Source organism: Barbus barbus, assembly GCF_936440315.1.
Source record: "Barbus barbus genome assembly, chromosome: 7".
NCBI classification, from domain to species: Eukaryota; Metazoa; Chordata; class Actinopteri; order Cypriniformes; family Cyprinidae; genus Barbus; species Barbus barbus.
In genome coordinates, this window is record NC_136735.1 from 1823423 (window position 1) to 1844412 (window position 20990).

Here is a 20990-nt window from a genome sequence, read left to right on the forward strand (position 1 = left end):
GCACTTTGATGCATCAGAGAGTCATTCATACGCTTTTAAAGAACCCACACACCTCAGACCAAAAGAGCTGCAAACAGCACCAGGAATAAACTGTTATGTAAACAGACAGCATATAAACTGAACTACAACAAAACCACAGCGGCTTTCATAAACAAACTGTAGTGTTTCCAGACCACAAATCATATGGTATTCTGTATGTATTTGTGTCTGTGTGTGTGTTTATGTGAAGAGTGACATCATCAGTCACTAGAGGATCTACATGAGCTGATGAACATTCTAAGAATGTTTCGCTTGTATCATTTTGCACACAAACGTTACATTTGAAAGTTCTCTGGACATTCTAAAAACAAAAACAAGTAGCAAAATTTAAAAAAAAAACCATCTAGCTAAAAAGTTTCAGAAATTGAAACATTCCATGAATGATGTATAAATGCTGTTTTGAGAACATTTTTAAAACCAAATAACTTCAAACATTCTATTAAAGTTACAGGAGAAACATTTGTTCGTAGCTTTGAGAGAATGTTCTGAGAAGGTTCTCTTTTCGCTGCATGGGAAAGTGTCACATATGCAGAGATGCTGAACACACTCATGTGAGAGAAACAGAAGTGAAACACAGATGCTGATCTGTTTAAGAGCTGCATGTTTCAGGTTCACATCAGAATGGCACAAGTACGTTTAGTTCACCTTTAATAGAAGAGTCTGAGTGAACGGAAAGTTCACTGTAATTCCACCACCTGTAATTAGGATTAATGTTGTTCTTCTGTGTTTTCTGCCTAAAAAGGCTTTGTAGTGGAAGTGAAGAATGCTTTGTTGAGATTTTTAGATTTTGACTCAATACAGAAGAATCCTTTCATAAATATGACTAGTTTTTATGCAAGTGGAGTGCAGACGGGCAGAAAACTTGCTCTGTTTGTGGTGTTGAATGCTTCTGTCAATCAGATTATGTGATGTGGAATGGCAGTTCCTCTAAATTTCTTCAGAAAGTACAACAAAATTAGACACTTGTTGTCTTGGCTGTTTACCCTTTATGTCGTTAAGAACTTTAAACCTCATCAGAACAAAACTCAGCTGACCCATGATTATCTGGTTGAAAATATATGCAGTGTAAGTGAAGTCAGTGAAGAGAAAAGACTCTGCTCCTTATGAAGCTGAAATTTTCCCATTATAACCAAGCTAGCAAAAATATGTTCTAAGAATGTTTTACTACACTGTGTAAAAAAAAACAAAAAAAAAAACAAATTGAGCCAACTCGAAATTTTAAGGCAACCATCTTCAGCAGATTTTTGAATTTCCTCAACTTGTTGTTTTAAGTTTATCCAACAAACAGTTGAGAATCTCCTACAAAAATAATTTGAGAGAACTCAAAAATCTGCTGAAGCTGGTTGCCTTAAATTTTAGTTTTTTTTACAGTGTAGTGTACCTATTAAGTTCTAAAAATGTTACCTCTGAATGTTAGTACAAACAAATAGTAACAAAAAAATGTAACATCCAACTAATGCATTTCAGAAAAACATACAATGCTTCAATAATATATTTATATTAATCTTTTTTAGAACATTATTAAAGAGCAGAGAAATTTGAATGAACATTCTATTAATTTTACAGGAAGAAGGTTTGTTCACAGCTTTCAGAGAAAGTTTTGAGAATGTTTCCTGTTTTGTCCTCATAATATAGTGAAATATACTGACGAGTGGCTTGTGAAGATATTTGATGTGTCGTTGCCAAGTAAGGCAATAGAAGAGATCAGTCACCTGATAGAAAAACAATAATATAGTGTCATATAAGTAACATGAATGTTCAGATGTGCTCATATTCTCACTTGTCAGTCACATCGGAAGTAACAAAACATCCTGCATCTCAGCATGTGACATTATCAGAGCATTATTTTTGCACTTATTCAAATCTATCAGACCTCAGTAAACCTGAAAAACATCAGAGGAGAAGAAAGAGTCAACTAGAAACTTACTAAGATACAGATTTCTTCAGGAATTTCATATATCAAAAACTAAAGCGTAAATAGACAGGAATCTCACAGCAGCTACGATGTTTCCTAACACACAGCTGAAGTGGACACTTCTTCTTTTGGGTGAAAAAACACTTCTTTCTATTGAGTTGGTCCAGCGTACTGCACGCAAAACAATTCCAGCACAACAAGTACAGTCTGATTCACTGAGAAATGACTCTTATGAGTAAGTTCTTTTTAGTGAATCACTCGTCCATATACCCTCATATAGAACACTATTTGATGGGACTGACATTTGTAGTGGTGTACGAAAACGCACAGGACCGTATTGAGTGCACTCATTCAGTCCCACAATGCACTGCATTGTACAACAGATGCAAGCTGCTTCTCAAAATGGACTTTTGTAATAGACTTGGCAGATCTCAGTGCTGATTAATTGTCAATGTCTTCTGTGAACTGGAATGTGTGCAAATGATTGGGTGAAGCGAAGGATAAACTTCCAAACCTTTCAACTGTCTTTTACAACTGCCTTCCAAAGATCCTTGAAGTATAGAGCCACCCACTTATCAGCGGCATTGGTTCCGGTAGTATTTTTTCCCTTCCCTTCATAGACTCAACAGCTAGGGAATACCCATAATGCACTGCGAGGTTCATGCAGAATGACTTGTAATTAATACTTATAGCTGACTGTGCATAATAATTGGGATCTGATGACTTGTTTTGATATCCAGAAATGTACCAAATGAAACTGCTTATCGCAATGACTATTTTCATTTAAACTTGTGCCTAATAATAAACACAAACTTGCCTGATATGATTTCAACTTTATCAAAGTGTTGTATCCTCTATACACAAAGACAGATAATATTTTTTTCTTCATCGGCTCTGTTCCTGGTGTCTGGCGAATCTGGTGGATGCAACATTGGATTTGACAGAAGAAACAACATCTGTGTTGGTAATGAGCACTTTATTAATTTTAATACAATATGTTTCTGTCAAAACACACATAGTTAATGGTCTGCATGTCTCTCAGAATTTATGTACTTCTAGTCTTCTAACTTTTTTCTTCCTGATTTTCTTACAGATACAGATGAGTGAGTGATACAGGCGGCTACAGGGGCAAATGCCACCAGGGTTACAGTAACTATGGCAACAACCAGTCAAAATGCACTGGCGAGTATTTAGTGCATGTTTGTATTACGAGTTGCACTGCTGATGCTGCTAATGTGCAGTCCAAAAATTAGAATAACATATTCATTATATTTAGTTTTTGTGCATTTCTGTCTGGCTAATGAATGAGAGTCTAAGACGTCATCAGGTTTCTGGAGAACAGATCAGCTGTTATTCTGATTGTCTCATGTTTTAATGCCCATTTCCTCTTTTCTCTTCTCAAATATAATTCAGAAAGCAAAAGGTGTTTAGTTTTGTGTTCACGAAAACAGAAAGCGCTAAACTCTCTCTCATTTCATTTCAAATGTGCTTTAATGATATGACAAATCATGCAATGTATTGCCAAAGCATTAATAATGTTTACCATGACTCTTGAACAGATTATGAAACAGTAAATAAAATTATGAAACAGTAAATAAAAAGAAAGCAAAACAAACATGTCTCTGTTTCTATATACATTTTTGTACGATTTGAAATACTAAACCAATAAATGTAGTCTTGAAGATGAAGATTTATTTGTTAGTGGATGATGTTGATAGTGAATGTGATGAACTGACTTCATACATTAAATAAAAATCAACAAAACATCAGCTGATGATTCCAAGTCTTCCGGCTTTACATACCATTTCATGAGTGTGTTTAGTCTGTTTCTCTTCCTCTCTCTCACACACACACACACACACACACACACACACACACACACACACACACACACACACACACACACACACACACACACACACACACAGAGAGAGAGAGAGGCCACTCAAGTGATTGATTTAAAATAAGTTAAAATTCTATGTCTTTCTTCCTGACCTTTCCCATGACCCAGTGCTCTCTCTCTCTCTCTCTCTCTCTCTCTCTGTGTGTGTGTGTGTGTGTGTGTGTGGAGGATATACAACATCAATTCCCAACAGTCCATCACAGCAGGAGACAGAGAGAATGTGTGTGTGTGTGTGTTTGTGACATATTTGTATAATGACATGGGTATGACATCGGTATTACAAGGAGAAGGTGATTTGTGAGGACATTTTCATTGTCCCCGTGATTCCAAGCTTATAAATCATACAGAATGAGTTTTTATTGAGAAAGTAAAGATGCATAAAGTTTCCTGTAAGGGGTAGGTTTAGGTGTAGGGCAATAGAAAATACAGTTTGTACAGTATAAAAACCATTACGCCTATGTGATGTCCCCACAATTCACAAAAACAAACGTGTGTGTGTGTGAGTGTGTGCCATCACATCACTATAATTGGAATCCACCAGCAGCCCATTTATAGAGACTGTGTGTGTGTGTGTGTGTGTGTGTGTGTGTGTGTGAATATTCACAACAACGCTCTTGCATCAAACGCAGACGGCAATGCAATCTTGCTCACCTGCGTTCTATCTGAACCTCTTCTTCTTTACCTCTCTTTCTCTATGGGCCAGTGTCAGTCTACTGTCAACAAAGCAGATCTTATTCCTGCTATTGCTTCCCAAATTGCACTTAGCATCTTGGTCCTGACTGAGACCTGGATTCATCCAGAAGACTCAGCAACCCCTGCTGCTCTTTCTAACAACTTCTCCTTCTCTCACACCCCCGCCAGGCTAGGAAGGGTGGAGGTACTGGTCTTCACATTTCCTGTCTCTCTCCTTCAAGTTCAAGACACTGATGCTTGCATATAGAACAGCCACAGGCTCAGCACCCTCCTTCCTCCACTCACTTATGACAAACTACATCCCCTCCAGAAGTCTGAGATCTGCAAGTGAATGACGCCTCGTGGTGCCATCACAGAGAGGCACAAAATCACTTTCCAGAACGTTTTCCTTCACCGTTCCTGGTTGGTGGAATGAACTTCCCACCCCTATCCAGAATGCTGAATCCCTGACCATTTGCAAGCAACACTTGAAATCTCTTCCGTCATCACTTCCGACTTCATCTTAATAAGACAAAATTAACCTTAACTTTCCTTAACTCTGCTCTCTTTCCTTAACTTGTGTTTGTTTGCCTCTTTATAATGTATTGCTTATTGTATTCCTCAATTGTAAGTCGCTTTGGATAAAAGCGTCTGCTAAATGAATAAATGTAAATGTAATAGTCATAACTGTGCTCATATTCTCAGTTTGACCCCACAGTCAGATTAGAACTGTAAATATGACCGCAATACCTTCTTAAATTATATAAACAGAACAGTGACATATTTCAGAGTGTTTGTAAATCGGTTGCTCAACTCAGGATGTGACGTCACCGGCGCGAGCGCCAACACCGGGCCCCATTGTGAGTGAAAGGAGTGTCCAAAACCCCCTTTTGCTGTGATATGAGTCTGTCAGACCCCTGGGGGAAAACCTCTACAAATGCTGTAAGAGAATAATATGTGGAATTAAGATACAGCCACTGAAAACAAGTCTTGCAGCGTTAAGTTAGTTAATCTTGTTTAAGCGCGTTTTTATATTTGACTGACGAAAAAAAAATCTTATAACGGTTTTGAAAAGACGTTATTTTGAAAATGGGGGAAACGTTCCAAAAAAAGAGAGCGCGCGCGTTTGATACATGAGCGCCTGGCACTGAGCGACAACAGCTGCGCGCTCTCTCTCTCTCTCTCTCTCTCTCTCTCTCTCTCTGTGTCTGTGTGTCTCTGACTTCTCGTCCAGTAGCAGCGCACACATCTGAAGAGTGAAGACAGAATAACGCATGAGGCCATGAAAGACGAGAAGGTCCCAAGGAGGAATCGTCTGGGAAACTGGAAACTTTAGAAAAAAGAAAGAGACATACATTATTTTAAAAGAGCTTCTTATCAGACAGAGAAGAGCTGAGGAGAAGACCACAGAGTCCTGAAGAATATAGAGAGAAAGCCCGTGACTTACTGGAATACAGATTTCCTTTGGGAAATTCATATCATAAACAGACTGACAGCAGATACAGTGCTTCCTAACATGGAGCTGAAGGGGGCACTTCTTCTTTTGGGTGAGTAGGTGTTTGTGTGTGTTGAATATATTTGTCAATATATAAGCTGGAGCTGGACTGGTGTGTCAGACATGAGGATATAAGGGTGTGTGTGTGTGTGTGTGTGTGTGTGTATGTGTTAAACAAGGACTCCATTCTTTGAGTGGACTCTATTCTCCATGAAACCAGACAGAAGCTCTTCACTGAATCATAACGAAGAGTCTCTTTCTTAGACAAAAGACAGACACCAGAGGACAGTAAGATAAGGCTGATAAGAAACTACATCAAAACAGCTGTTTGTGTGTGCTTTTTTTATTTTTTTGTCAACAGTTCTATATCAAATTTATTGTATGTTGGATATTATAGGTTTTATGCCTGTTTGTTTATGTTGGATTTCATTAAAGTAAGATTCATTATGAAGTAAAATGCTGAAGATAGACACCTACAATCTTAAAAATAAAGGTTCTTATTGGCATCTGTGGGTTATGTCACAGGCTGGTTGAATGGAATCTATACATCACATCCACATTCTTTAATTATATACAAAACTCATAATTTTGAGAAAACAGTTATCTTTTAGATGTATCTCTTTGTCAATAATTCAATGAATTGACTCTCAAAATTCATAATTTTACTTTTAAATATAACGCTTCCAAAATGGAGTTTTTACACCAATGCCAAAGAGGAACCATGGGGAACCATCCCAAAGAACCTTTTACTGAACAGTTCTTCAAGGAACCATTTTTGGAGAACATTTTAATAATCAAAACTGAAAGAACCTTTTTTTTTTTTTTGCCAATTGAAAGGTTCCAAAAATATTAAAAGTTCTTCAAACAAAAGGGAAAACAGCTAATTGGATTTTCAACAGTGCTCTTCTGTAATTCTCATTGATCAGCGCAGCTCTGCGTGAGAATGTGGTGCAGCACAGTTAAAGCTTTCTCAACTTCTATGACGGAGCTTCAGTTTCACAAGCCCTTGCATTTTTTCCTCAGCATCTCGCTGAAACGCTTTCTGTGGAATCTAATGTCTGGTCGCCCACACTTCATTTGACACTTGGTCTCACCATGGTTGTGGGTCAAGGTTTGCATAAATTATATGTAACCAAATGTCTCCACAATGACTGTAAAAGCTAAAATCCATTTCCCAAGAGGAAACATCTTAATAAACATGATTTAGTGAAAATATAAGAATGCTGAAAGTCTTGTGGGAGGGTTGAGTTTAGTGGTATAGAGTGCAGAATTGTATCTAGAAGTCAACTAAATACATGGTGTTGCTAAATCTTACCCGTGAAACTTGTGGCATTATAACCACAGATGGTTGAGATGAACGTCCGCTCTAGTTCAAACCTCTACCGCACACGCATGATTGCCTGACACATGATGCTGAATAGATGCCACTGTACCTGTTCACTGCAAGTTTTGCTTAAATACAGACACGTGAAAGTAACACATCTGACTTGTTTTATTAGTTCACCACCACTACTGAAAAACTCCACAGGCTACACAAAGCAAATCATAGGTTACTGCAGCATATTTTACCACCAACAGTCAAAATGAAACCCAAATATACATTACAAGGGATGACACAAAATCACTCACTGACCTTATACTTTATTTAGGGGTTTTTCTACACTCACATGTTAGACATTAGGTTTGACACTGAAATAAATATTGCAACATTATCCAAAAATGAGTTGCATGTAAGTGCGAGTGCTGTGTGGAAAATCGTGCGTCACATCTGTAGCTCTGTTAAACTATAAATCAGTAGGTGAGAAAAAGAAGGTCTGAAAAGGCTGTTAAGCGCTCCCTCGTTTTGGAGATGAACAGATTAATCTGAGAGTTGTGAGAAATGTTCGTTTAGTTTATTTTACAGAATCGTTCAACACTTCAGCCGCAGCACTCGCTGCAGCTTGTACCGGGCATTTCCAATCGCATCTGTGGTTTCCTGAACACGTACACAATGGTTCTGGGTCAGAAGTCTGCATGCAAACAAAACACACTTTCACACATATACAGAACTTTCATCTACCCACGTGTACGTGTACGAGTTTTGTATATGTGTGAAAGTGTGTTTTGTTTGCATGCAGACTGCAATAAAAAGCTACAACAATACATGTACGTTACATGTTAAGGATGCAAAAACTGTATTCAACCTTCATTTCGTCATTTTCAATGCCAATATTTGGACTTTATAGAAGTTTGTTAGAATACTTGCCTCATATTATCCACAAGATAAGGCAGATCAAATATTTTTGACTATCAGGAAAACACATATCCTCTTGAGAATGTGTCAAAGGTTAACCACACCACTGTGAAGATCACATCTTATTCACTCATATCCTGCAGCGTTTGAATATACTATGCCATGGAAAAGACATGTCAAAGTTACCTCTCTGTTTGCCGAGCTCAATCATTTTAAATTGCCTAATAAAAACACTGAGCTGTTATCGTGGGCTGCACGCAAAAACAAACACAGCGTGACTAGAATAGTCCAATTCACAATGAAAGGCTCTTAAAAGGAGTGTGCTTTTAGTGAATCAAAACATGCCTCACACACTATGTAGTCCTATTCAAATGATTCTTATGAGCCAGTTCTTTTTACTGAATCAAAAATACACAACACAACCAGTGTAGTCTGATTCAGTTGACTCGTACTACTCTGTTCTTTCAGTGAATCAAAAACACACCACAGAACCAGTGTAGTCTGATTCAGTTGACTCGTACAAGTCAGTTCTTTTTATTGAATCATAAACATACTGTGCAACCAGTGATTCAGTTGACTCTTATGAACATATCACTTTGTGAATCGTTCGAAAACAAAGTACATAGTTGTTTGACTCTGATTTTGAATTTTCACTGAATGAACACTGTTGGTTACTCAACAACATAAAGTGGAAGCTAGCTTAAAAGTTATTTCAATCTCACAATAGTCAAAAAACACAGTTTTTAAAAAATGTCCCCCTTGACAACTACCCATTTTTTATTTGCTAAAATGGATACTTCTTTATTTGAAAAATGGATACAACAAACAGAATCCATCTGGCCTGATAGCGATTCTCAAACAAACAAAGCAATCCTTTTACAGCAGCATGGAGTCTCACTGGGGTTTCTGTATCGCTGATTTAGCATATAAAGATGAGATATGATGGAGTGATTAATTAACTGTTCCCTCCTGGTGGAATGACCTGCCCAACTCAATTCCAGCAGCTGCATCCTTAGCCATCTTCAAGAAACGGCTAAACCACATCTCTTCCATCTTTATTTGACCCTCTAGCACTCTATTCTAATTCTATTCTTAAAAAAAACAAAAAAACACTTCTCCCTTTTAGACTTGCACTCTATTGCACTCTTTTTGTATTCTATCTATTTTTCTTTTTATTTATTATACAATTAACAAACCTCTAACACTTAGTTGCTCTACTCTTTTTCTATTCTATCTGTTTTCTTTTCATTTATTATTTAATTTTAAAAAAATCTTGCTAAGTGTACTGCGTTAGGCTAACTGAGACTTGTTATAGCACTTGTATATCATTGCTGTTTCTATTGCTTCTATTGTCCTCATTTAAGTGTCTGCTAAATTACTAAATGTAAACGAACATTATTAAATAATGCATAAATGAGAATATTAATAAATGAAACTGCTTAGTAAATTATTATTTTTTTATTCAAACTTGTGTCTGTAATAACTTTGTGTTTTAGGTTGTGCCTGACACCCATCAGATGTGGCCACATTCATAACATATTGCTTAATTTAATAATTTAAAGTATAATTTGGTCTGACAGGAGAGTTTTTTCGGATGGCTGGATGATTTATAGATTTATAAATGCATGCATAATTAAACAGATCTTGTTTTCTTTGTCTTCATCAGGTCTGTTCCTGCAGTCTAGTGAATCTCGTGGATGTGACGTTGGATTCAAAATAAAAAAGAAGATCTGTGTTGGTAATGAGCAACTTGTGTTTTAATACAATACGTATTTGTTATAACACACAGTTAACGGTCTGTACTTTGTGTATCTGTAGTTCTCTTCTAACGTTGTAATGATGTTTCTTTCCTGATTGTCTCTCTTACAGATGAGGATGAGTGTGCGAAGCCAAATGTGTGTGGTGATCACGCTCAGTGTTTCAATACTAATGGAAGTTACTACTGCACCTGCAATGAAGGATTTAAATCAACAACACCCAATTTTACAGCAACAACGGGAGAGTGTGAGGGTACGAGAGAGAAATAAGGGATAAAAGAGTCCACTACTATGATTTAAATACTGTAACTAATATCCACTGCTTCCCCCAACAGATATCAATGAGTGTATTGATAAAACACTTGAATGCTCAGGTGGTATGTACTGTGTGAACTCCATCGGCTCGTACAAGTGCATCTGTCGAAATGGATACCGACTCTCGAGAACAGACTCAGGATGTGACGGTGAGTGTCCTCAATCGTACTGCTTTTCACTCGACTGCTCATCATTATAATCAGTTTCAGAAATGGCTTTTTTCAATGCTTGCCTTCCAGAACGAGTCTTTACTGAAATGGTGAATTTTATAGTGTCAGCTAGTTAAAGTGGTGTTTAAATCCATACCTAAATACTCCTAACATAGATAAATATTAGATAACAAATTTAAAAAACAGAAATATGTAGCCATCCAACTTCTGTATGGTGCATTTAGCATTTTTAAGCATATACAATAAGTTCACAGAGTCAGTTCTTGCCAGCAGCTCAGTGCTGTATTAATGATGGACTCTGTTTGGGAAGAATATCGGGTGGTGATGGCGCAGTGGATAAGACACATGCCTTTGGTGTGAGAGACCCGGGTTCGAATCCACTGTGAGACACCAATGTGTCCCTGAGCAAGACACTTAACCCCTAGTTGCTCCAGAGGCGTGTGACCTCTGACATATATAGACATTGTAAGTCGCTTTGGATAAAAGCGTCAGCTAAATGAATAAATGTAAATGTAACTGTACGCAGTATACGCCATGAAGATGCAGTATGCTACTTCTCCACATGATTATGACTTTGCATGCAGGTACCGTTAATTTATCATCTAGCGAATGAAAGCATTACATTTGCCTTTGCAAAACATGTAAAAACATCTGATAGAAAGGACGGCTCATTTGTCAGACTGCCAATAGATCAAGTTGAGTTGCATTTCGACATATTGCGTCTCATGCATTGAGCTCTGATGTTTGCTGCACATTTTGACAAATGTTTTAGATTATCTTGGGTTTCTCATACAAAAAGAAACTTTGCAAAACAGTACGAGTTGCTATATATTTACAAAACTAGTAGCAGTCGATCAGGAAGTCCTGGATTCATCCAGAAGCACAGTGAGATAGTTGACCTAATTTACTTTGGCTGATGCAATCATTAACAAAGTTCACTTAGATGTTTCCACATGAAGCTGATAAATGTGTTTTCCAGTGTAAGACAGCTGTCGTTGTGTCTCTAACCGCTATCATTTAACTACTTTATGTGTGTTCTTGTGCTCATGTCTAAATGAAACACTCGTCTGTCTGTGTCTGTGTGTGTGTGTGTGTGTGTGAGCTGCAGATGTGGATGAGTCTTTGTCCTCAGTGTGGGAACAAAAGAGCAAACAAGATAATTAACACACAACAGGTGAAAGAACTAAACGATGATTAATCATGAACTAAACTAGAACAGGAACTACCAAATAAGGTCAAAACAGAACTGAAGGGAAACCAACCCGTCACAGTGAGAGCCAGTGTCCTGCTGCTGCTAATAACAATACTGACACCAGTGTGTTTGAGTACTGATCACAACCATCATAACATGCTGTGTGTGTCTGCTGTCACAGCTATAACAGCTCATTAAATTACATTTTAATCATAATCATTATATGTGTGTCAAAAGCTTGGAGTCAGTGAGATTTTGAGTGTTTTTGAGAGAAAAGAAGGGTCTTCTGCTCACCAAGGCTGCATTTATTTGATCAAAAATAAAATACAGTAATTTTGTGAAATATTATTACAATTTAAAACTTTATCTGTTAAACTGTCATTTATTGCTGTGATCAAAGTTGTATTTGCAGCATCATTACTCCAGTCTTCAGTGTCACATGATGCTTCAGAAATTATACTAATATACTGTAATATACTGTTGTACATAATACTTGCAATACCTCTGAAGCATCTTATAATACATTACACCTTTTAGAATGGTAAAAACCTATGGGGAAAAAAACAAACACATCTATTTTATTCATCCACATTTGAACAGAGCGGACAGTGAAATCCTGTAAATACAGAGTGATAAGGAAGAAAAAAAATCAAACCTGCTTTAAAACCCAGCAACACAACTGTAGCTGTATAACTTTACAACAGCAACACAGCTTTAACAAAAAAGCAAAACAGCAAGACTTATTTGACATCAAAACAAAAATGCTGTCTAATTGCTCTCGCAGTACTTTGATGTCACACACACAACTGTGCAGTGCTGCTTCAAGTCCAACACCTGTATTGTGTTTTATTAGGAGCAAAATCAGACAATATTGTGTATAGTATATTAGTAAAGTACAGATACTCAAAAAGTACAATACTCAAGTAAATGTACTTATTACTGTCTGCCTCTGGAAAACACCCTAATGCATCCTTGTTGAATGGAAGCATTTCTTCTCTTTTGAATATATGCATAGTCTATATCTGCCTGTATATCTAAATGACAGCAATGTTATAAAACACAAATATAGTCATGGGAATCTGCATTCATACGTCTTCTTCCTCTCACAGACATCAATGAGTGTTCAGATCCAGATGTTTGTGGCAGAAACGCTCAGTGCTTCAATCATCCAGGCGGCTACAGCTGCAAATGCCACCAGGGTTACAGTAACTATGGCAACAACCAGTCAAAATGCATCGGTGAGCGTTCAGTTTGCATGTGCTTGTCTGTGTTGGTGTAGCTGTGCTAATGTGCAAAACAATCAACTGTGTTTTGCTGCTGTGCGCAGAGTTGAGCTGCGACGACTTTGAATTAGACACGGAGGACGCGCCTGTGAAGGTAGAATGACTCCTCGTGATTATTTTGGTAGTACTTCGTGAATAGTCAGTAATCAGAGTTTGGTTTCTGGGTGTCTTCTAGTTGAAGAATTTACTGAGGCTGTTGAGGAGCAGCTGTGAGTCTCTGCGTGATCCAAACGGCAGCCGTCAGACGGGAAAGCAGTTACTGAAGGTGAAACAAACAGACGATTTCCTCCTGTTTTCTTCTGCATTTCTGTGCGTGTTGACAGAGCAGTCTGACCGGGAATATTCCTCTAAATCTCACTGGGTTTGACAGAATGTGTTCACTTTCACTGACGAGCTGCTGTCTGAAGGAAACATCGCTGATGGGAAGATGTTGAGTCAGTTTCTGGGTGCGGTGGAGAACAGCATGCGTCTGATTGGACCTCAGCTGAGAGAGCCTGTGACCAGGATGGAGACGAACAACACCTGTGAGAAACCACTGACATTACAGTTCAGTCACACTGTGTTCAAGCGTTTCTGCAGGTCTTTAAAAGTCTTAATTACGGGTCTTAAATCAGTGCAAATATTTTCTAATATCTAAACATTCTTAAATCAAATACTTTACTTTAGAAGCAAAATGAAGATATGAAGCCTCGTTTTCTGAGAAAATGAACAAAATAAAGCGAGTTTATGTTTAAAACAAGAACAAATATCTTATTTTACTTTTGCATTAAGTTGAATTTTTGAAACCATTGACAAATATTTGTTCTAATCATAACTTCATTTTTAATTCACTTCATTTTGAACCGTTTTTCAGTAAACAAGACTTTCTTATCTAATGTCATTTTGCTTTTCAAGTATATGTATGTTTATTTGGGAATCTTTATATGTCTGTACTGGATTTGCTTTATTTGCTCTTAAAAAGGTCTTTAAAAGTCTTAAAATCACATTCATAAAACCTGCAGAAACTGATTACTGAATGGAAATACTGTTGCGAAAAATAGATTTGACTATAAACACAGATTTACACAAATTCATTTGTAATTGTTGTTTAAGATTGAAGGCAGTTGTTCTGTATCATCATGTGATTGACAGTTGCTGAGGTTGCAGTCACACGGAGCCAGACTCCGCCCAGTGGGCGTGTCACTCTGAGCACAGACTCCACCCTCTTCAGCACCAGCTGGGAAACAGTTGTAGGGGATTCATATCCAGGTACAAATAAACATGTAGATATATGACCTTATGAAACCATCAGCACTTTCATGACGAGATGTAACTGCTGGGGTTTTTTTCTAGGTTTTGCGTTTGCGGCACTGGTCAGTTATAAAGGTCTAAACTCCTCCAGCGACATGCTCCACAAGATAAGAAGCAAGAAATCAGATGATAAAGAGAGAAGCGTCACTTATCAACTCAACTCTAAAGTGGTGACGGCCGTCGTCAGTAATACAGAAACCAAACAGCTGTCAGAGCCGGTGATGCTCGTCTTTACACACGTGGAGGTGAAGATACTGACATATCAGCTTATGACCAGCACAAGATCTCACTGGAGACACCCATTTTATATGCAGAAAATCAAACCCTTTTCCTTTTCTGAACTGTCAATCATTCTTCTTCAGGAGAGGGCGGAGTCTGGGGGCGTGGCTTACTCCTGTGTGTACTGGGATGAGGTGGAGGGGGCGTGGTCTGGGCGGGGCTGTGAGAGGGCGGAGTCTAACAGCACTCATACAGTGTGCTCCTGCTCTCATCTCAGTAGTTTTGCTGTGTTAATGGCTCTCTATCCTGTCCAGGTACATCTGTGAGCCAGAAAACTGGGATTTAACATATTTAATTCAGATTATAGATGAAATGGTGATGATTTTTCCTCTTCCTCTCCTCCAGGACTCATTTGATTTGGTGTTGATCACGCGTGTGGGTTTAGTTCTGTCTCTGGTCTGTTTGTTTCTCTGCATCCTGACGTTCAAGTTCTGCCGCTCCATCCAAGGAACCCGGACCAGCATCCACCTCCATCTGAGCATCTGTCTCTTCATCGCAGACCTCGTCTTCCTCTGCGGGATCTCCAGCACTCACAATCAGGTGTGTGTCTTGAATCTTCTGTATATGGGGGCCTTAACGCCAAAAAGGTAGAGAATCACAAGCAGTGTTTACTGTTTATTATGCTGGCTTGACAACGCCAAGATACTGATCTACTATTTAAGCTTCTATTTCTAAGCCTAAATTTGGACTGTATCTCCTCCTAGAGTTTTTAAGCTACAACCACTAAACTCAGGTCGGTCCTTCAGACTGGTCCAACTTGGGTTGCTGTATCTTTTTCTCATTAATCGTTTTTGTAAACCGTACAATACAAAGTTAAAAAAATCCCATACGTTTTCTTTGAGGGGGTGAAAACTTTTGTACAATAGGACATGTAGAGTATTTAAGCTGTCTATCACTAGCAAAGCTTAACGACTATCCTAGTACAACGTGCTAAAACATGTTAGCAAAATGTTAAAACATGCTAGCAATGACTCATGTAGTTGTACTGTTTCTCTCCGTTTGTCTCAGGTAGCGTGTGCGATTGTGGCCGGTCTGCTTCATTTCTTCTTCTTGTCTGCGTTCTGCTGGATGCTGCTGGAGGGGGTTCAGCTCTACCGGATGGTTGTGCTGGTGTTTCACACCACATTAAAACATCTCCACATGTATTTGGTGGGATACGGAGTCCCTCTCGTCATCGTCATCATCTCTGCCATCGCCTTCCCAAAGGGATACGGCACCGATAGACAGTGAGTAAATTTGCATGACGTTTGTGTTTCAGCTTTTCATGTGAGCGAGTTTGACAGCCTCTAAATCACAGTGTTATCTGAGTGGTTTCCAGCTATTTGATGATTATTTTGTGTGTTTTTGTTCCAGCTGTTGGCTCTCTCTTGACCGTTATTTCATATGGAGCTTCTTTGCGCCAGTCTGCATCATCGTCATCCTCAACAGCTTTGTCTTCATCATCACTGTCTGGAAACTGGCCGAAAAGTTCACCAGCCTCAATCCAGACCTCTCCAAACTCCGCAACATCAGGTGAGTGTTTATTACACAAGTCCAAAATATATTCAGTCATTGAGTCTAACCCATTTCTGGTGACTTTCAGAGGGTTTACGGTGACCGCCGTGGCTCAGATGTGTGTTCTTGGAGGGATGTGGGTATTCGGCTGCTTCCTCTTCCAGGAGGAAGGAACTCAGGTTGCGTTGTACCTCTTCACCATCTTAAACAGCCTCCAGGGGGCGCTCATCTTCATCATGCACTGCCTCCTGTCCAAACCGGTATTTAAAACACACAAATGCAACAAACACAGTATGGTCTGGATTCAAGCTAAATTGCAAAGATCTTGTCAAACAGACTGACCCCCTCATAAAGCATTTCACTGTATTCTGCACTAAAGCCCTCCAAGTACGTATAACTGCAGACCGGAGATCTCCAAAATGGGGCGTAAACTCCAAAAGTGGGCAGAACCTCGAAAATGAGGCAGGGTCTCTTCACACATAGGCTGTGTCCAAATTCAGGGTCTGCATCCTTCGGAGTACTCATTTGAAGGATGTTACGTCACAGAGCCGCGACGAAGGCTGTCCAAATTCGTAGGATCCTTCAAATGCGGCCCACAAATACGTCCTCCTTTTCCCCGAATTGGAAGGATGGGTGTGGTGGATCCTTTCCCGTCCTACCTATCCCATAATTCTTTTCGGCAGAGCGTAATGGCGGACGAAGCGAGCGGTAGCGGAGTGGGAGAGGAGTTTCTCTGACAAAACAAGCTAAAGTTTATGCTTCGGCTCAATTAATTTGTAGGAGAAATTAGTAGAATACTTAAAAACAAATAAAAATAGGCTATAATGGCTTACCTGGATGTGACTGTCTTGTAGTCTGATATAAAAAACTCTCCGACAACGAGCAAAGAAAGTATTTAATTTATTTAATTGCTTTATTTCTTCCAAAATAATTAAAATGAGGAGAATAACTCTTTGTTTGTCCATTTTCCCGCTTCTTGCTTGGCGCTGTCACGGTTGCTAGGCGACAGGATATGAGCAACGGGTAAGGGAGGGAACTGAAAGAAGGGTAGGCTGTCCAAATTCACAAACACCGACTTCTGGGTTTTGCGGACGTCGGAGGATCCCTCCTCCTTCAACAGGGTAGGAAGGATCCTAAGGAGGATGCAGACCCTGAATTTGGACACAGCCAAAGACTTTCACCATTGAAGATCTCCAGGCTGCAGTTATACCCCTCTCCAAGAGCCTTAGATGTGTTTTCACGTGTTTTGTGTCGCCCCCTTCAGATCAGAGACGAGTACTGCAAGCTGATTAGCAGGATCTGCACACTTAAGGAGAAGAAATATTCTGAATTCAGCACCAATCAGTCCAGCAACAGTCAGGTAAATCTGCATGGCAAAGACATCATCGTTGAATATTTTACCTTTTACTTTAATGTTTTGAAATGGTTAGATAAAAGTAAGATAAAAACATTCTCAGAATGATCTGCTAATGTTCTAATTACAACATTCTGGCGTTTTGACTGTCGGTGTCTATTTCATTCATAAAATACACCTTTATTTTGTCAAATTCAAACATTAAATACCGTTTTGGTGCTCTTTAATGTGGCGTGACAAATGTATGCGTAACAGTTTAAGCGGCACGTGAAACAATCATCTCTTTTTCTTTAGTTATAGCACAAAATAAACATTAATGGACATTAGAACGCATGTTGAAAGAATCCGTATAAGAAATCGTATGATTGAATAATTCTTCAATCAAAACAAGGTTTTATTTCAGCCACCATTGAAATGTTTACATTTGTTGCTCCAACGAATCGAAGTAGGAACATAATTATTAAAAAGCTGACTAAAACAGGCTTATGTGCAGGTTTAAAGTTCGTATACAACTCAGCTGATTATTAAATAATTCAGATTAGTTGATGATTAAATGCATTTTATTTCCAGGTTTTGGATAAATGAGAATGTGGTTCTGCTTTTACCTTTACAGCAACCTCTCCGGAGCAGTCAGACCACAGGAGAGTCCAAGATATAGAGCGGCTGTCAGTCCTGCAGGATCCTTGTAGATGTTTGACCTTTAAAGTCTCACAGAGCTTTAATTCTGCAGCACATGGGGCTCCTTGCCATTGAGAAGAGCTGTAACTGCTTTCTTTCCCTCTGTTAAGCAAGAATTTCAGGTCTCGACTCCTCACATGACCTAGATTCAAAACATACCAGCTAAAACAGATAAATCACTAAAATATCTAGGGCGGTTTTCTTTCTCGAGTGGACTTTGGAGACGCTTTTGCAGTTCCTTTAGAGGATGTCTTGTATTACATGCAAAAGGCAGCTTTTATTTGCTTATATATGAAAATGTTGTGAAGATATTTGAAGAAAGAGGTTGTGTTCTCTGAAGCCTTAATCGATTATCAGTCACAAACCGTCGCGTTTTTATGATCTGCACTTACATGCCACTTTACTTCTTTACGCTGTTGGGAAATTTGACCTCTATTTATGTGAGAAACAGATGAGAGGTACTTTAGTTCATAAAGCTATTTAAACAGAGCCGGTGCTGCATTGCACAGAGTAAAGACTGCTTAACAAATCAAAGTAATACTGTTCCTGAAACGATAATATCGTGGAGAGATACACACATTGAGATTATGTGTTTCTCAGATGGATGCAAATAAACACAGTAAACTTTTACATTCAGCTTCCTAAAGCCCTAAGTATACTTTGGCTTTTACACATGCACAGCAAGCGAGTGATGAGAGAAACAAAGCTTTTCAAAGCTTTGAGAGAAAACGGAACCAACTGCTTTGTAAAACGATTAGATAGAAACACCGGGTCAATATAGTGTAAATGCAATGAAAACAAACATAAAACCTATTGCAAAGGTTTTATTGAAAGTATAATCTATCAAATGCAGTTAACTAATCACCTAAAACAATGAAATATTGCGACACGAGCTCAGTGGTTCTCAGTGAATCCACAACCATTGAAATAATTAGAAACAGATGTGACATAACAAAGCCCTGTTTACTGAAATCATGTCACTTTGGGAGTTTGATACACGATCCGAACCACTGTTTCGAAACTAATTATTTGCAAAGGTTTCGATAATTCATTGAGCTGTGTTTCAAACAGCGGCCACCACTAACAGTGTGTGTAATGTAAATTATGTTATTATACAATAACAAACTACTGGACATGCAACAACAGACATTGACGAGTGTTTGAAGCTTCCCATAGCTCTAGTTTAGAAGAGTACAGAGAACTTGTTTGGTCCTCTGGAGAAAAATAGCTTTGATGGCACACAGATGACGCATGCCACGATTTCTTTCTCAGCAAAACTAAAGCATACTTTGGGCTTTAAGTGTTTCCGTTTTGAGAACAATGTGAAAATCTAATGCCAAAGTTTTAAACTCCTTGCTTCTGCAACACAGTTGTTTTTACTAGCTCTCTATTGTATGTGTAATGATATTTGATAAGAAACAACTGTTTTATTTTACATTTTCACAAAAATGTTTCTATCTTTTGTAGTAAATTTTTTTGCTGTTATTTTTGTACTTAAAATAAGGGTCATTTTTGGCCCTGAGGTGGTACTGTGATGTTTTTCCACAAGTATTAAATAACTGCTAAGAGAAGCCGTGGCTGATTTCTGCTCCCAAGTGGCCTTGTCAAATATACCATACATTTTAATTCTATATCATACTTCCATCTGAGATGATACGGAGCTAATAACATTCTGAGAAAAGATCATGAAGCTCATGTAGATCCTCTAGTGACTGATGATGTCACTCTTCACATAAACACACACACAGACACAAATACATACAGAATACCATATGATTTGTGGTCTGGAAACACTACAGTTTGTTTATGAAAGCCGCTGTGGTTTTGTTGTAGTTCAGTTTATATGCTGTCTGTTTACATAACAGTTTATTCCTGGTGCTGTTTGCAGCTCTTTTGGTCTGAGGTGTGTGGGTTCTTTAAAAGCGTATGAATGACTCTCTGATGCATCAAAGTGCCACCTTCACTTCCTCTCTTGTTTTGTTAGTTTGAGCAGGAACAGTAATCAGGGTAACGCACCGTTGATAAATCATGTGACACGGCGCCAACATTGCTAGAGAGAATTGCAGCATCAGTGCATTTCAGTGTCAAACATTGGGTTACAAAGAGTAGCTCAGCAACATGCAACAATTATAAACAGAAGTGTTTTTTGGCTCATTAGATATTCATGAGCTTCATAGAGTCACTGTTTGAGATCCTGATTAAAACAACATGTTAAACATATGGGACAGTTATTAAAGCCGCTCCCAGGTGATTTTTAATGGCTCTTGTGTTTATTATGTGATTATCAGTTTGTTCCAGGTGGAAACCGAAGTCACTCCACCTATTCCTATAGGAAACGCTCCCAAATCACACCATCGGTCACTTCCTGCTCAGACACTGTGAGAAATAAGCTTTTAATACTTCCACTTCCTCTCATGCCCTCCAACATGAACATCGGCTACTACCCATGCTATTTTCTGAATGAAATTAACATTTTTAATAAGAAAAGACACATTATATTGATTTTAAATAACTACATATATTTAGAAATTAAAATTCAAATAAATGCTGTTCTTTCAAACTTTATATTCAACAAAGAATCCTGGAAAATAAAGAGCATCACTGTTTCCACAAAAATACTCTTTTCAGCTTTTCAGCATTAATCAGAAATTCACAATTTGACTGTATTTGTTATGAAATAAATGCAGCCTTGAGCAGAAGTCATTTTTAGTCATTGGTATGGTATGTGTGCTCTAGTTAAAAGTACTGGAAGTGCAAAGCATTTTTAGGAGCAGGATTTGATTTATAAATCACTAAAACTGAGTCACATGTCCTTATTTATAGTTAAATGTGTGTGTGAGCAGAATAGCTGTTTCTTAATAGACTAACGCAGTAAATATTAATGTTACAAAAAGCTTTGGCCACTTAAAAGCAAAAAGGCT

The 20990-nt window shown here is 38.3% G+C and overlaps 2 protein-coding genes across 2 annotated transcripts in view; one reads left to right on the forward strand and one right to left on the reverse strand.

Annotated features, from left to right (window-relative positions):
* The window catches only part of LOC306872949 (uncharacterized protein), an 819728-nt gene that overhangs the window by 548098 nt on the left and 250640 nt on the right, over positions 1 to 20990 (reverse strand). The window lies entirely within an intron of this gene.
* LOC306872889 (adhesion G protein-coupled receptor E5-like) lies at positions 5459 to 20325 on the forward strand. Its single transcript, XM_079421800.1, has 17 exons — positions 5459 to 6076; positions 9924 to 9995; positions 10127 to 10267; positions 10350 to 10478; positions 12801 to 12929; positions 13019 to 13068; positions 13150 to 13239; positions 13345 to 13498; positions 14106 to 14222; positions 14307 to 14509; positions 14627 to 14797; positions 14889 to 15083; positions 15552 to 15769; positions 15897 to 16055; positions 16126 to 16297; positions 17302 to 17397; positions 18005 to 20325. The coding sequence occupies exons 1-17, from the start codon at positions 6046 to 6048 to the stop codon at positions 18047 to 18049; spliced, it is 2172 nt and encodes a 723-aa protein (XP_079277926.1). The 5' UTR covers positions 5459 to 6045; the 3' UTR covers positions 18050 to 20325.

Bases quoted from the DNA above. Each gene is read 5' to 3' on its own strand.
- LOC306872889 (XM_079421800.1), top strand. From the start codon at position 6,046: ATGGAGCTGAAGGGGGCACTTCTTCTTTTGG. The intron at 12,930-13,018 runs GTGAGCGTTCAG...TGCTGTGCGCAG, and splicing joins CAACCAGTCAAAATGCATCG to AGTTGAGCTGCGACGACTTT. The intron at 14,798-14,888 runs GTACATCTGTGA...CCTCTCCTCCAG, and splicing joins TGGCTCTCTATCCTGTCCAG to GACTCATTTGATTTGGTGTT.